At 44.9% G+C, this 15283-nt stretch overlaps 1 protein-coding gene, 1 long non-coding RNA gene and 2 other non-coding genes across 5 annotated transcripts in view; 3 read left to right on the top strand and 1 right to left on the bottom strand.

The window, feature by feature from the left end:
* Positions 1–2065: 2065 nt before the first annotated feature.
* Positions 2066–11595, top strand: LOC117887783. 2 transcript variants are annotated; one of them, XR_004648203.1, is made up of 6 exons: positions 2066–2131; positions 2492–2549; positions 4815–4954; positions 6585–6670; positions 10446–10559; positions 11528–11595. It is a non-coding gene; the product is annotated as an uncharacterized LOC117887783 (long non-coding RNA). The 2 variants fall into 2 exon arrangements; XR_004648202.1 differs by having other exon boundaries at positions 2080–2173.
* LOC117887828 lies at positions 4642–4719 on the top strand. Its single transcript, XR_004648211.1, has one exon. It is a non-coding gene; the product is annotated as a small nucleolar RNA R38 (small nucleolar RNA).
* On the top strand, positions 6407–6486 carry LOC117887827. Its single transcript, XR_004648210.1, has one exon. It is a non-coding gene; the product is annotated as a small nucleolar RNA R38 (small nucleolar RNA).
* The window catches only part of ST6GALNAC2 (ST6 N-acetylgalactosaminide alpha-2,6-sialyltransferase 2), a 26204-nt gene continuing 21639 nt past the window's right edge, over positions 10719–15283 (bottom strand). The window contains exons 8-10 of the mRNA XM_034790503.1: positions 14959–15042; positions 14436–14535; positions 10719–14031 (exon numbers count right to left, since the gene is read on the bottom strand). Of these exons, the coding sequence (XP_034646394.1) occupies positions 13864–14031; positions 14436–14535; positions 14959–15042 (352 nt within the window). The 3' untranslated portion in view covers positions 10719–13863. The remainder of the gene's footprint in view (positions 14032–14435; positions 14536–14958; positions 15043–15283) is intronic.

The raw sequence follows: 15283 nt of genomic DNA, 5'->3' as shown, positions 1-15283 counted from the left end.
ATGGGTTTCAGTCCAGCACCTAATAGGCTGGTGCCCACTTCGCACAGAAGCACCATTCAACTGGCACTAGCTGGCACCCTCTGCAGAGAGGCTGAGCACTGAATAGACATGGAGACTGAACTCCAGTCTCATCCCTGGAAATGGTTTCTCCGGGTCAGGTAATTGGTGGGGGCGGGGGGCATTGGTGGGTAAGGGTGAATGGCTGGTGCCCATGCTCTGTAAGGCCTCTGGTTAGACAGAGGGTGACATCCAGAGGCAGTACAGTCATGTGGTTAGTGAAATGGTCTGTGAGACCTGGGTTCTGTTCCCACATCTACCACTCACCGGCTGTGGGACCTCAGCTGACTTCACCTCCATTTCCCCTCCCACGCTTTATTTCTCTCAATCTCTTTGGAGCAGGGACTCTCCCTCAGGGTGTTTATACAGTCCCCAGCAAACTATTGTAACATTAGTAATAATTAGGAGGTCATTCGTTAGGGCTTCCACCAGCACTGTGCTTCCTGGGAGGATGGAGGAGAGGGAGGATTCCTAAGAAAGGGCGGGGGGCTCTGATTTCTAATGTAGGGAAGATGCTCAGGGTTTTTCCTGTGTTAAAGATTATACACCTGCAGGTTAAAGATAGCATCTATGCATGAGCAGATAAACCCCAGAGGTGTAGAAATGGATACTTTGTATACTTGCTACTTTTGCTTTTGTTCCATTTGATTCTTTTATAGCAGTATACATTTTGGCTATTTAAATTTTGTTACAATTCATGGGTTGAGTGGTGCCCTACTGATTTTACAGCATCTTTTAATAATAAATGATAATCAGACCACTTATAGCATGCATTACATATTCAAAGTATTATACACACACTTACTAATTAATCTCTAATTAATCCAAAACCTCTAGCTAATTAGCCATTTAAAATTAAGGCTGGTACTGCCTGTTGGAGATGCAGAGCTCTGTATCAATGCTAAGTATGATCATATTTTTATTATTAACTGTGAAGATTCAACAAACGCCATTAATAACCGGTAATGCTAATACTGTGTTCACAGAGGCACTAGTGCTTGATTCTGAACTCACATCGGTGTAAATCAGGAGAAACTCACTGACATCTAATCAGATCTGTCCATCTATCTATAGTGTACTATTGCTGTGGTTTCTGTGCAGCTGGCGTGGAGTTACACCAATGTGACAGCAGCATATGTGAGATCAGGACCAAGCCCGGGGTTTGAATTTGTTTCATTCTTTATTATTATTGTATTTCTTCTTTGTTAAGTGCCAACAGGAAGCATGGCTCTGTTCTAAATCCAAAATTAGACAATCCTTGTCACAGAAACTTACAGTGTAGAGAAGACAAGATGTAACAGGGAATTTAGAGACGGGCATCACAGAGAATTCTTTATTTGTTATTAGCTCCTTCACAAAGGGGGTGAGGCTTTGGGTCTTTCGTCATTTAGTCTCACCTTAGCTATCATCTTGTATATGGTATAGTGCTCCACCACTGATGCCAGCCTTTAATGCCCATTAGTCAAATTTCCAACAAGCACTGTTGTACTTTCTGCCACAGACTTTTATTCTGTGTGTGTACGATGCCTAATCCAGTGGCGCCTGTTCCCTCTGGCGCTGTGGCTGTACAAAGAGGAATAATAATACTTTTAGGAAGGGCCCAAATGGAGATATGGAGGCAGCTTTGTGAACTCTGCTAGGTAGAGCATTAGCATGGAAGAAAGCACCAAGACAGGAGTGGGAGAAAGAAATTAATCAAATTCTGATCTGATTTGCAGCCCCATTGCTTCTGACTGCCCAGGCAGGTGTAATCCTGGGCAGAATCTGGCTTTCCCATCAGGGAAGCTCATTGTTAACAAAGTTAGCAGCTTGCCCCATGGAGCAGCAGCGTGTAAAACACCCGGGAGACCAAGCGGGCTGTACGATGAAAATACCGCCACTCCCTCCAAAGACTCAGCCTCCCTCCAAAGAAGCCTCAGAGGCACTAGCGGGCCAGACGAGAAAACTACATTTCCCACAATCCCCTCTCAGCCTCGCGAGAGGTGAAACGAGACTTGCAGTGGATAGGGCGGGACACTTCCGGCTGTTGCGGTCTCTTCCGCTCGCAGCCGGCGGGTTGGTGGGTGAACTGGTGGTGACTAGATTCGGACTGTGGCAGGATCCGATGCCATCCTTGGTAACGGCGACTTGTAGGCAGACGCGGTCTCGTGATATGTGAGCGGGTGGCAATTGTGCATCGCCCCGCGGTGTATCAGTTGGGTTGGTGCCCGGTCAGCGTGTCGCTTTGGTGGTGTAAGTGCTGCCCCCTTCCCCGTCAGCCTGTGCGGAAGATCTTTGGCCGCAAGTCCCATGGCTGCCTCTAGCTTGTTCTCTCCTCCCCGATGGGGGAGTGACTAGGGCCCCTATTCCTCTGAAGCTATTGGCCCAGCTGGGTATGGGAAAGCGGCTGGTGATAAGATGCCCCAATTAATCCCTCTGGTTTCCCCTGTTGCAGGTCCCTGCCTAAAGCATGCGGGAGGAAGGAAAGCCCAGCAGCACCCTGCTGAGTCCTGGTAAGTGGGCAGCTTAAATGACAGTGCAGCACAGGGGAAAACTGCTCTACAGTCATCTGGCAGCTCCCCCTTCCCTGCCTCTGGAAAGCTTCATTCAAGAGCCTGGGCTGAGGCACCCGAAGTCTTGGTGTAATTCAAGTTTAAAACCCACCCCTACTAGGTCATGTGACTTGCTGGGCCATTGAGCTGTCCCTTAAACCAGGGGTTCGCAACCTTCTTTTGGAGGCACCCCAACATGCTATAAAAACTCCATGGCCCACCTGTGCCACAGCAACTGTTTTCCTGCATATAAAAGCCAGGGCTGGCCTGCAAGCAGGGCAACTGCCTGGGCCCCATGCCAGGGGGAGCATTGTGAAGATAAGTTGCTCAGGCTTTGACTTCAACTCTGGGCTGCAAACTTGTATGATGGGGCTTTGGCTTTCTGCACTGGGCCCTAGGGAGTCTAACACCAGCCATAAGCATGGTGGCTCTGAAACCTGCCTGGGGGCCCTCACTCCCTAGTTGAGGGACACTGCCTTAAACTACTCTAGGGTTCTCTGCGTAACTGTATATGCACTCCTAGTGGTTCCTGATTCTACCCAGTGGGCATTGCTAATGGCATCTGTGCTAAATGCGTCTGGGGGGGTGTATATGTCACAGGAATGTTAAGGTTTGTGGCTCAAAGGGACACCTCCTATTCAGATACTCTGTTCCAATGACTCCTGTATATTATTGCCTACTTTGAAGGGACAGCTTGAATCCTGCTATTGTTGCTGAAGTCATTTCCTTTTGGCTGTAAACTGAAAAGCACTTCTGGTCTTGGTAGCTCATGGGAAATGTCTGAGAATTTTTACTTCTAAAGGGAATGGTTTCCCCCAAGGAACAGAGACTGAGAGTCTGTTCCCTTCCTTGCTCAAACTTTAGCATTTTATGCACTTCCTTGACACCTTAACAGGAAGTCAAGGTAGGGGAAGTAATATCCTTTCGCTGGACCAACTACTGTTGGTGGAAGGGACAGGCTTTTGGGTTGCATGGTGTTCTTAAAGTCTCTTTTGGTTTCTCTTAACATGAAACAGTCAGTGTGAAATCCAGTCAATATAACAAAGCTAAGTTACGTCAGGTTCTGCTGATTGCCCTTGCTAAATATTGCTGTTCTGCAAAACATGAACATGTAATTGTATATGGTGTGTTTCTCTCCTGCTATGTGGGAGAACTGCACAAACAGGGAAAACCAAGAGATTTTGGAAGTGTTCTTTAAAGTCTATAGGGATCTTTTCATTCACTTCAGTAAGGTTTTAACCATTGCCTTAACTGATTATTTGGGTAAACAGTACAGCTAACAGTATAATATGCTGCATGTGTCTATGATGGACAGAGTAAGCTTTTTAAAAGGTACAGTCGAATCTGAGTTACGAACACCAGAGTGACTATTCAGTTCGTAAATCATACACCTCATTTGAAATGGGAAGGACACAGTCTGGCAGTAGCAAAGATATTGGCCGGGGGGTGGGTGGAAGCAAATGTAGTACAGTACTGTGTTAAACAAAGTTTCAAAGCTGTGTTAAATCAATGTTCAGTTGTAAACTTTTAAAAGAACGACCATAATGTTTTGTTCAGAGCTACGAACAGCCTCTATTCCCGAGGTGTTCGTAACGCTGAGTGTCTACTGTAAATAAATTTCTCCGTTACTCTTTTCATTCCGACTAATCTTAAGGGGTTCTGGTAGCGGTGACCGAACAAAGTGATTGATTTATTTTTAAGCTGACTTTCCCGTCAGTGTGAAGTGCTTCTCTGAGCAGTTCTGGTGTGAATTCTACTACAAAAGCAATACTCTGATACTAGAAAGATTTGTTTGTTTTTTGGAGTGGGTGATGAGTTTGGCTAACAAACAGCCTTCATGCTGAACATGCAATGCCTTTGCACAACACAACCTCTAACTGAAATGTCCAATAAAGAAAATGAATGCTATTGAAGGTGCATTCTGCTGATGCCACCAGGTGTCATCACATGGGGTGGAGAGCATGGCGATCAAAGGAACAGATACAGTTAGAGTAGAACCTTTGGCTTTGCACACACCGACTTTGCCTGGTACGGGTCTTAACTGTTTTGAAAGCTGAGCAGGTGATGATACAAAGTTATCCCTGTCTGAAAAAGATCTTTTCACTTGTGGAGTTGTGATTCTGAAGCTCAGCACTGCAAAGTTGATTTAAGGAAACCCAGAAATGAAAGCTTGTCTGATTGTATGTTGACTAACCCTAACCCTGTGACCTGTTCTTAAATTCCCAGGGTGCAGCACCTCTTTCTGTTTGGAAATCCAGAATGAGGCTTTTGGATGAGAGTATCCCTCCCACTAACCACCCATGAGTCTCTAACGAAGGTGAAAATTCCTTTGATCAGCCTGTGTTTGTCTGCTCATCTGCACAATGGTGAGGCATGTTAGCATCTGTCTTGTGCTGTCAAAAAAGTCCCTTTCATTGTTGTTGGGAAATGGAGGCAAGGCTGCTCTATTCAGTGGTTTTGGATGACACTGTTGTGATCCCTAGAGCTAATGAGTGCAATGCTTGATTATTGTAATTATTCTGTCTCTCCCTCCCACCTGTCCTGGCTGCTGGTTTGTTGCAGTAGACATTTGAGTGCAAACCCCTTTGCTATCAAAGACCACAAGTTGAAAGGTAGCGTTCCATGAATGGGCATTTAAGTCTGTCATTGTGCTAGGCTGGACAGCTGGGTGCTGTGACAGTCAAAGGTGAGTGGGAGAATGGAGTACGGAGGGATTAGGTGACGCTCTGCTATGGAGATGCAGCTCATCCCACAAATATATTTGTTAAAGGAATAGAGCTAGTGAAAGAATAAATAATTAGTCTGTGCATTGATCTGGACTTACGCTGAAGCCTTTTTAAGCTTTCTTTGGCTGGAGGGGAGGCATAGATCAGAATCACCAAGTGATGACTCAACAGGGAATATAAAAGCTAAAGGCACCTCCAAAGGATGTATTAATAGTTTATTTTCCATATGTCCAAATGTATTTCATGTAATAAGCCCTCAAATGTCTTACAGAAAGTGCTGGTGGATTCTTCCTGTATATGAGTTGGGGGGGGGAGGGGTGTTACAATATTTCCACATAACGTTTGTCAGAAGCTGGAAATGAGCGATGGGATGGATCACTTGATGATTACCTGCTCTGTTCATTCCCTCTGGGACACTGGCCACTGTTGGAAGACAGGATACTGGACTAGATGGACCTTTGGTCTGACCCAGTATAGCCGTTCTTATGATAAGTTCTTAACAAGGTGCAGGGTAGTCCAACTGGTGGCCCCCAAATATGTCCTCTACACAGCAGACCTGCTCTAGAAAATGGTGTCCTCTGTGCAGCTTGACCTTGCACGCGTTGTATGTGACAACATCGCATGGAGGACACCATTTTGTAGAGCATGTATTTCTGTATGTGGCTGGTGGAGGTGCCCCAAAACTAGCATCCGGCCATGAGCACTGAAAAGGTTGAGCCAAGAGGGATGCCGTTGGCTTGAAATACAGCGAATAAAAATGAATTTTAAAGTAGCTTCAGGTAATGGACCTTCCCCTTCTTGTCCCTGCCAGCGTGTAGTTTTACAGCCTTGTCTCGCATGCAGGGGAAACTGACACTAATCACCCAATTTTGATCATACAAAGGGCCCAAATTGAGAGGGGGTTGGGGAAGTGGTACTTTCCTTTTTTCATTTTAGTAACCATAGGTAACACTTTAAGTTGGTGTCCCTGTAAGCTAGGATTTAGAATGAGAAATCTTGGGGGTGTGGATGCCTACTCTTGAGTGGGTGACAAGTAAACAGCTGCAAAGAACGTCCTTTGGCCTCATGCTGGGCAGATCTCTAGTCTGAGTGCTGAGCTGGTGATGATGCTAAGTTATCCCTGTCTGAAAAAGAAAACTTCCTTTGTGGAATTCTGACTCTCTGAGGCTCAGCACTTTCACGTCTGCTTTAATGAAATTGAAGGATCAAAGTTTACTTTAAGGACTGGTATGATGAATCTTTAATATGTGGCTTGTACTTGCATTCACAGGATGCACTGTGTCTTCCACCCAGTGATCCAGTACTAAAGAAAGTGCCTGTCTCAAGCCAGGAACTGGTAACTTTGACTGCAAGCTGGTAAGGAATTGCTAGAGAAATGTTTGCCTCTGTGCCTTGTGAGAAATCAACAGGCTTTTTGGTCAGCAGAGGTGGGTCATGGCGTGCAGAGTGCTGATTCCTTGAACCTATTCCTTGCCAGTGAAGCATAGGAATGTAGTGGGTGATCGATCATTAGTGTGTTCAGCTGTTGCCCTCCTGAACAGATTGAATCCTGTCTCTTAGCAGGCTGTAACCTGATGTGTTGAATGACAAAGGGCCGAGGAAATTATGGTCCAAATGTTGCCGAAAGGAGCAGAACTCGACTTGATGTCCAGTTTTCCACACATTCCTCGTCCCTGCCAGTTGCTTAATCTCTGTGAACATATCTGGGTTATACCTGCATTGGGCAAGGCTGACAAACTCTGCAGAGCTCTTCAAATGTATCCTAACTCGGTTTTCAGTCTGCTTTTCTGTCCCTTGAAGTCTGTAAGCCAGTGATGTGATGTTATCCCTGTCTGAAAACTCAGCCGTGAGGGGAAAAACAAATATTCTGAGGCTTTTGAGCTTTGCCCCCGGCAGTTTATTTTCCTACCTTGGTGACCTTTGTAGAAGATTAAAATCTGAAAGACAAGATAAATGATAGGATGTCCTTTAAGTGTCCCATTTGTCTGTGCTGAATCCTATCCTGGGCAATCATCACAGCTTTGTCTTGGTGAAATCCTATAGAACTTGCACTTGGGGACATTTCCCAGGGGACATCCTTTTTCAACATAATGGATAAATGGAACCCTTCAAAATAGGCATTGCCCAGTTTGGTGCATTCTGTAAAATCTTTAGCAAACAAAAAATTGGTTGTGGATTTCATGTATGATAAAGGGTTTTTTAGAGACGCATGTTGCTTGCCCTGGTTAGTGGGAAAATTTGAGAGACGTTTGTGCTTAACTTGAGTGATCAACCTTCTGTTCACTTACAATCTGGTTTTTGTCTGTTACCTTGACACTGCAATAACACTGTCAGTGTTTCTGGTTGAACCAGCTTTGAAGCTTGTTCTGCTGGCAAATTGCTGATTTAACTGATTCTAACTGGTGGGAGACCTATAGGCAAAACATTGGCTATAATAACTTGATTGTGCCTTCTGCGGTGGCTCTTTTTATGGTGTCAACAAAATGTGACATCAGAGGAATATGCTCCTGGGAGCCAGGATTTGGACTGGTCCATAACTACTTGATCTATGTGCTGTACCACTAGCATGTCAGAGCAAAAGTAGTGTTCCACCTCCCCACTACACTGGTGACAATTGTTTCTTCCCATCCCAAAGTGATAGGCAGCAGCCAAATTTGAGATAGTGTTTGAGTTTCAAGTACATTGCATAATGCTCTGTTCAGTACGCTGCCCTGATCAGTGCAAGATGCAAAGACATAGTAAGAGATAAGAACATAAGAATGGCCGTACCAGGTCAGACCAAAGGTCCATCTAGCCCAGTATCCTGTCTACCGACAGTGGCCAATGCCAGGTGCCCCAGAGGGAGTGGACCAACAGGCAATGATCAAGTGATCTCTCTCCTGCCATCCATCTCCATCCTCTGACAAACAGAGGCTACGGACACCATTCCTTACCCATCCTGGCTAATAGCCATTAATGGACTTAACCTCCATGAATTTATCCAGTTCTCTTTTAAATGCTGTTATAGTCCTAGCCTTCACAACCTCCTCAGGTAAGGAGTTCCACAAGTTGACTGTGCGCTGCATGAAGAACTTCCTTGTATTTGTTTTAAACCTGCTGCCTATTAATTTCATTTGGTGACCCCTAGTTCTTGTATTATGGGAATAAGTAAATAACTTTTCCTTATCCACATCACTCATGATTTTATATACCTCTATCATATCCCCCCTTAGTCTCCTCTTTTCCAAGCTGAAGAGTCCTAGCCTCTTTAATCTCTCCGCATATGGGACCTGTTCCAAACCCCTAATCATTTTAGTTGCCCTTTTCTGAACCTTTTCTAGTGCCAGTATATCTTTTTTTAGATGAGACCAAATTGTACACAGTATTCGAGATATGGGCGTACCATCGATTTACATAAGGGCAATAATATATTCTCAGTCTTATTCTCTATTCCCTTTTTAATGATCCCTAACATCCTGTCTGCTTTTTTGACTGCCTCTGCACACTGCGCGGACATCTTCAGAGAACTATCCACGATGACTCCCAAGATATTTTTCCTGACTTGTTGTAGCTAAATTAGCCCCCATCATATTATATGTATAGTTGGGGTTATTTTTTCCAATGTGCATTACTTTACATTTATCCACATTACATTTCATTTGCCATTTTGTTGCCCAATCACTTAGTTTTGTGAGAACTTTTTGAAGTTCATTACAGTCTGCTTTGGTCTTAACGATCTTGAGCAGTTTAGTATCATCTGCAAACTTTGCCATCTCACTGTTTACCCCTTTCTCCAGATCATTTATAAATAAGTTGAATAGGATTGGTCCAAGCACTGACCCTTGGGGAACACCACTAGTTACCCCTCTCCATTCTGAGAATTTAGCATTAATTCCTACCCTTTGTTCCTGGTCTTTTAACCAATTCTCAGTCCACGAAAGGACCTTCCCTTTTATCCCATGACAACTTAATTTACTTAAGAGCCTTTGGTGAGGGACCTTGTCAAAGGCTTTCTGGAAATCTAAGTACACTATGCTCACTGGTACACATGTTTGTTGACCCCTTCAGAGAACTGTAATAGATTAGTAAGACACGATTTCCCTTTACAGAAACCATGTTGACTATTGCTCAACAGTTTGTTTTTCTATGTGCCTGACAACTTTATTCTTAACTATTGTTTCGATTAATTTGCCCGGTACCAATGTTAGACTTACCGGTCTGTAATTGCCGGGATCACCTCTAGAGCCCTTTTTAAATACTGGTGTTAAATTAGCTAACTTCCAGTCATTGGGTACAGAAGCCGATTTTAAAGGACAGGTTACAAACCTTAGTTAATAGTTCCGCAACTTCACATTTGAGTTCTTTCAGAACTCTTGGGTGAATGCCATCTGGTCCCGGTGACTTGTTAATGTTAAGTTTATCAATTAATTCCAAAACCTCCTCTCGTGACACTTCAATCTGTGCCAGTTCTTCAGATTTGTCACCTACAGAAGCCGGCTCAGGTTTGGGAATCTCCCTAACATCCTCAGCCGTGAAGACTGAAGCAAAGAATCCATTTAGTTTTTCCGCAATGACTTTATCGTCTTTAAGCGCTCCTTTTGTATCTCAATCATCAAGGGGCCCCACTGGTTGTTTAGCAGGCTTCCTGCTTCTGATATACTTAAAAAACATTTTATTACCTTTGGAGTTTTTGGCTAGCCGTTCTTCAAACTCCTCTTTGGCTTTTCTTATTATATTCTTGCACTTAATTTGGCAGTGTTTAAGCTCCTTTCTATTTGCCTCACTAGGATCATTGTTTTCTCCTCAGGGAACGCGAGAGCCCTACTGTCCTCTGTCATGCTCCACTTTATTTCTCCATCCCTGAATAACCCCTTGATTCTTTTATCAAAATAAGAGTAATAACATTTGAGAGCAAGAGGAGAGGCTACAGCAAGAGATTGGACATCCAATCAAAGATTTACGTTCTATTCCTGACCTGCAGTTTGACCTTGGGCAAGTCACTTAACTTCTGTACTCCATGTCACAAATGAGGAAAGAGAAGAATGCATACTTGCCTTTTTAAGCACTCTAATCTTGAATTTAAAAAGTTTCCAAATGACTGACCATTAACTGCATTATTTCTAGCAACTCACTGTAATTTAAACTCCAACAGGATTTGAAGGTGTGATCGATCTGCCAGAGGTCCTTGTAACATGTGCATGGTTTCCTGACCTGGAATGAATTGGACAATGGATCCAAAGATAACCGAACTCCTTTAGGCTTGGAGGTTGGTATGTGGGATGGGGAGGAATGTAGTAGAAAAGCAATGGATTTGTTTTAAGTGTTTGGTGTTTGATATGCGGTAGATTGGCAGTGAATTCCTGTACAAAACTTTGTTCTATCATGTGGATTTTTCATGTCACACTTGGTGCAATGTCAGGATTTGTTTAATTAGAAGGCATAATTTATTGAGTAAGAAACTGGAGCTGTCTGCTCCCAGGTTGCAAATAAAACAAAAGAGAGGCTAGAAATAGAAAATAAAAGTAAACAGTGTTCAGTACTTGTGGAGATTCAGGAATTGGTTCAACATAAATCTTATTTGCAATATCTAGATAGCAGCTGTTTTTTGCAGACTTTGCATGTCAGTTGACTTTGATAAGTCTCTAACTTCAGGATGCTGCTGCAAAAAAGGAAGAATGATCTGAAGCAAGGTCTCAGTCAGTCTGTCTCCTATATAGTCCTTATTTCTCAGTACTTCTCATTTGGTACCTGATACCCACAGGTGACGTCACCAACACATAACTGCAGGGTTTCCTCTTTGCTGTTAAGTTTGACACAGCTCCGTGGTGTCTGTTAAGGCAAGAATGGGTCTGAGACTCAAGTGCTGAAAAGGGACAATTGCTTGGAGTGCTAGGAACATGGCTCCAGTGAGACTAGCTGTGACATTGACAGGACCAGCCTTGCATCTGATAAAGTGCAGGTCTTTATCATGCCAGTCAGTAATAGAGCAAGAACTGGCCTGTCCATCATTTCAGTTAAGTCTTGCCAACCTCCTCAAACGATCTTCTTTGTATTCCTGGTAAAATAAAGATGGATGGCTCCTTTGTGTCCTTGGCGCTTGGCCACCTTCCCTACTCTTTTTTTTTTTTTTTGTTTGTTTGTTTGTTTAACAATAAATTTGACAGCACAGAAGAAAGGGGCTTGTTAATGTTTTCCTTTACTGACTAGATCCTGTTTTGTTTTTTCCTCCAACAGGGCTGGCTGGAGAAGAGAGCTGTTGACCAAGGAGGTTTTAGCTTTCAGAAATAAATCATCAAAAATGTCAGGTGTCTGAGTTTTAGTGATGTTCTAAACCCAAACTTAAGTGAGTCTAACCAGCCCTTTCACCTATGATACATCAGACTCTATGCTATATGACTGTAAGGAGAAGGGTGAGTCCCTCATTACTAAAAGAGGCTACATCACCAGGCTATAGAAAACGCTAGTAACATGCAGCACTTTACAGGGCTTTGAGAATGTAAGGCCCTCCACACAGGGGCTTATGGCTGGAACAGTTTTCAGATATGGTTACAGCCTTCCATGACTAACCTACCCCTATAGAAGGCAAGAGATCTGCTTGCACCAGGAGGGTATAGTAGAACTGTTCCCTAACTGAGCTAAAGTTCTAGATCATCCATGTTGGGCACTGATGTGGACTTGGACAATTCACATCCCCCATCTGTTAAAGGCAGATAATGTGTATGTGCTTTACAGATATGGAATGAGTCAGTCTGAACACTGCTAGTTTCTGTATCTTGCAATACATAAAATCAAACCTGAGAACAGACACAGTGGCACAGCGAGGTTGAGTTTCTGGGTCTCCCGATACCTAGTCTTGTATCCTAGCTGTTCCCCTGTTACAATCTGCAGCACTGAGTGCTGTTTTACAAGGATGACTAGGACAAATAAACTATTTATTTTTTAAAATGTTAATTCTTGGGCTTAGAGCAAAGCAAGTGGGGGCTGAGTCCCTGCCTGTGCGCGTTAGGATCACGTTCATCAGCCTTTGGCAGCACTTGTCGCTCATGGAGTTCAGAACTGTTCACACTCCCCTCCTGTGTAGAAATTCACTGCAGCCGTACCCCCAGATCAGACTCCTCTCGTGTCCAGCCACACACTGTATTGTTGCTCTGCTTTCAGTGCCAGCCTCTGCCAGTCATATTCTACCCCCTTCCCCCACCCCAACCCAAAACAACAAAAGAAAACATAAAAGATCATTCAACATTTATGCAATTATACAGAGTGGGAAAATGTTTCAAATTACACTCCTCCATTGTGCTTTAGCATCCATCCATCACTAGTCATTGCAACCTCCCTGTAGAACAAAACCAACCTGTTGCTGATCTACTCTTCCTAGTTACATGTAATTAACTTACAAAATGTAGCTTCATGGTTAAAGAATTTTCCCTCCTTACTGCTGGCTAGTTGGGTTTTTTATTTAGCTTGAGGGGGATTTAGTATTAAGTAATGGAGTGGTGGGTTCCATCCATCTGTACAAGGGCTGGGGCTCCTCCTCTGAATATACACAGTGCCCCTAGGTTTGCAATGCAAAATAATGCATAGTTCAACTCCTCCCATTTGACCAGGTCCACCTGCCCCAATTTCCTGTGGGGGGCCTAATTAAGTATGACAACCCCACCCTCACCTGTTGACATCAATGTGGAGTGAAAGCCCCAGGAGTGTGGCTGAAGCACACGTTGGAGAGGGCAGTCAGCCTCTGCTATATGCTGCGAGTGATGGGAGATCTGTCTGGAAAGTGGAGTGTATGTGCATATGTTGGCTTGGGGGGCCTTCATACAGTTAAGGCTGCCTGGCCACAATGCTCTTCACCTACCCACCCAATCTATTGAGGAGCAATGTCCACAAGCTCCATCCAGGTGGTCTCAGCTATAGGATTGTGGCTGTGATGTGTCCCTCCATGAAGGAGTTTGAACACAACAAATTAGGCTCTTCGGGGTTGTGGCAGACTGGCATCAGTGTGTGATGGAAAGGTGGGACGGGCAGGCTGGGTATTTTCCACAGCCACATTCTGTGCTCTGCATGTAATACTCAAAGGAAGGCAATGAGAAGCTGGAATGTGCTGGGGAGCGAGCGTCTTCTCTCAGGGCTATCACGCCCCTTTGGGAGACGCACATCGAACATTCAGGCTTATTGCTTCTGAAATCCCCTCTTCGTTTCCCAGTGTCAGAAGTTGCTCCTTGCAGGTGTCGTATTTGATGGGAGGAACCGGGGCATTTCTGGGACAAAGGCAGGGTCTGGGATTTGTTGGCTCGAGCCAATCAGCAGGTTCCTTGGAGAGAGACCTCACCCCACTTGCTTTGCCATCTGAGCAAAATCCTCCAGGCAGCACCCCTGGCTTGCAGAAGGCAGTCTTGCAATTCACGCACTCGCCCTCTGCTCCTGCTTGTAAGGCTGGCTTTGGGTGAGCTCTCAGTTTGCCACCTTTGCCCATGAATTCTGGACAGCCCCTGCCAGGGAGAATGGAGCCCTTGGGGAAGAGGAGAAAAACTACTTTTGTTACAGCAAGAGTCCAAGGGATGTGCCACCCAGCCTCACCGCTGATACAGCTTCATGATGCCTGCCCTGTGCAGGCTCTTCCACAGCTCCGCCTCCAGCAGCATGTCATGGTTGGCATAGAACACCAGAGGCTTCTTCTTTCGCTCATAGTAGTGGTCTGAAAACTCTCGGTAATTGTCCGTGATAAATCCATAGGCACTGACCTGCAGATGGGGGAAAGGGTAACAGAACAGACAGGAGGTAGGATCGGTGCCCAGCCTGTCCTAGGCAGACCTGACCCCAGGCTTCGGATAAGGAGTTACCCACTCAGTCAGACGTTGCTGGAGTAGTTGTGTGGAGTACAGTGCCCCATTGGTGCCGCCCCATGTACCTGGTACATCCTGGAATCCATGTGGCACACTGCAGCAGGCACCATGAGTGAAATGATTCATACCAGGTTGGGGCTCACGGAGCTCTACCCAAATATCTCTGGTTCCTATAACAGGAGGGTTAAGAACCAAGCCAAGGCCATGCTTTAACTCCACCCCACGCTAATTCCATCAGCCTTTATTCAGGCTGGCCAGCAGAGTACTAGGCACTGAAGAAAGGTAGCCCTGACGGCTCTTACCTGGTCACAGGTATGGAGGGCTGTCAGTAGCATGAGGGCACCAGTACTGGGCATGTAGAGATACCCATATTGAGTATTTATTATTTCAGATCTCAGAAATCTGTAAACAAACAGGGATTATAACAGGTGAGATCAGTGAAATGGAGAGATGGGCTGCACCAAATCCCAGTGAACAAGATGAGTTGCCAAGGAAAGGATGACACTGCATGGCAGTGAATGGACACACAGTGGCCTGCAAGAAACTGGATTGGCTTGCAATGAATGGGAGCACGTGGGTGTAAATCCAAGAGGGATCACAGTGGGTTGGGCTCCAGTGACTGGGATGTAATGCACTGAGTGGGACTGGACTACATTTCAGTGATGGGGGAAGACTGCAGTGAGCAGGTGCGATTGAGATGGAGGGGTTTGATTGCGGGGCAGGCTGCAGTGAACAGAACCAGAGCAGTTCCAGAGCGGTTTGCTCAGTGAGCTGGAGGGTTTTGAGACAATGTTTTCCCCAGAGGCAGTGCCTCGTTTTCCTTACCTCAGTGTTAGATAGTGTATGAAATCTGAGTGCAGCAGCTTGAACTTTTTTCCAGATGCCTCTGGTCCAAAATACGTCCGTGGGCTGTGGCAGGAAGATCAAAAGGACTAGTTTCATTTCAAGTCAGTATTTAGACAGCTCAGTGTTTATATTACGACCTGAAAAGAATCTGAATTTTTAGACTGAACAATGGTGCTGGTTGTCAGCAGCAGAGGGATCAGACTGAGAGAAAATATTAAACAGTGGAATAAAAATACAACTCCCTGGAGCCCAGAGTTAACACTTTTCCTCTGAGGCAGAAACTCAGAGAGACACTGAAGGGCTT

Source organism: Trachemys scripta, chromosome 14 (assembly GCF_013100865.1).
Source record: "Trachemys scripta elegans isolate TJP31775 chromosome 14, CAS_Tse_1.0, whole genome shotgun sequence".
In the NCBI taxonomy this organism is placed as follows: Eukaryota; Metazoa; Chordata; order Testudines; family Emydidae; genus Trachemys; species Trachemys scripta.
The sequence above is the reverse complement of the archived record's forward strand: the minus strand, read 5'-3'. Positions and strand labels throughout refer to the sequence as shown.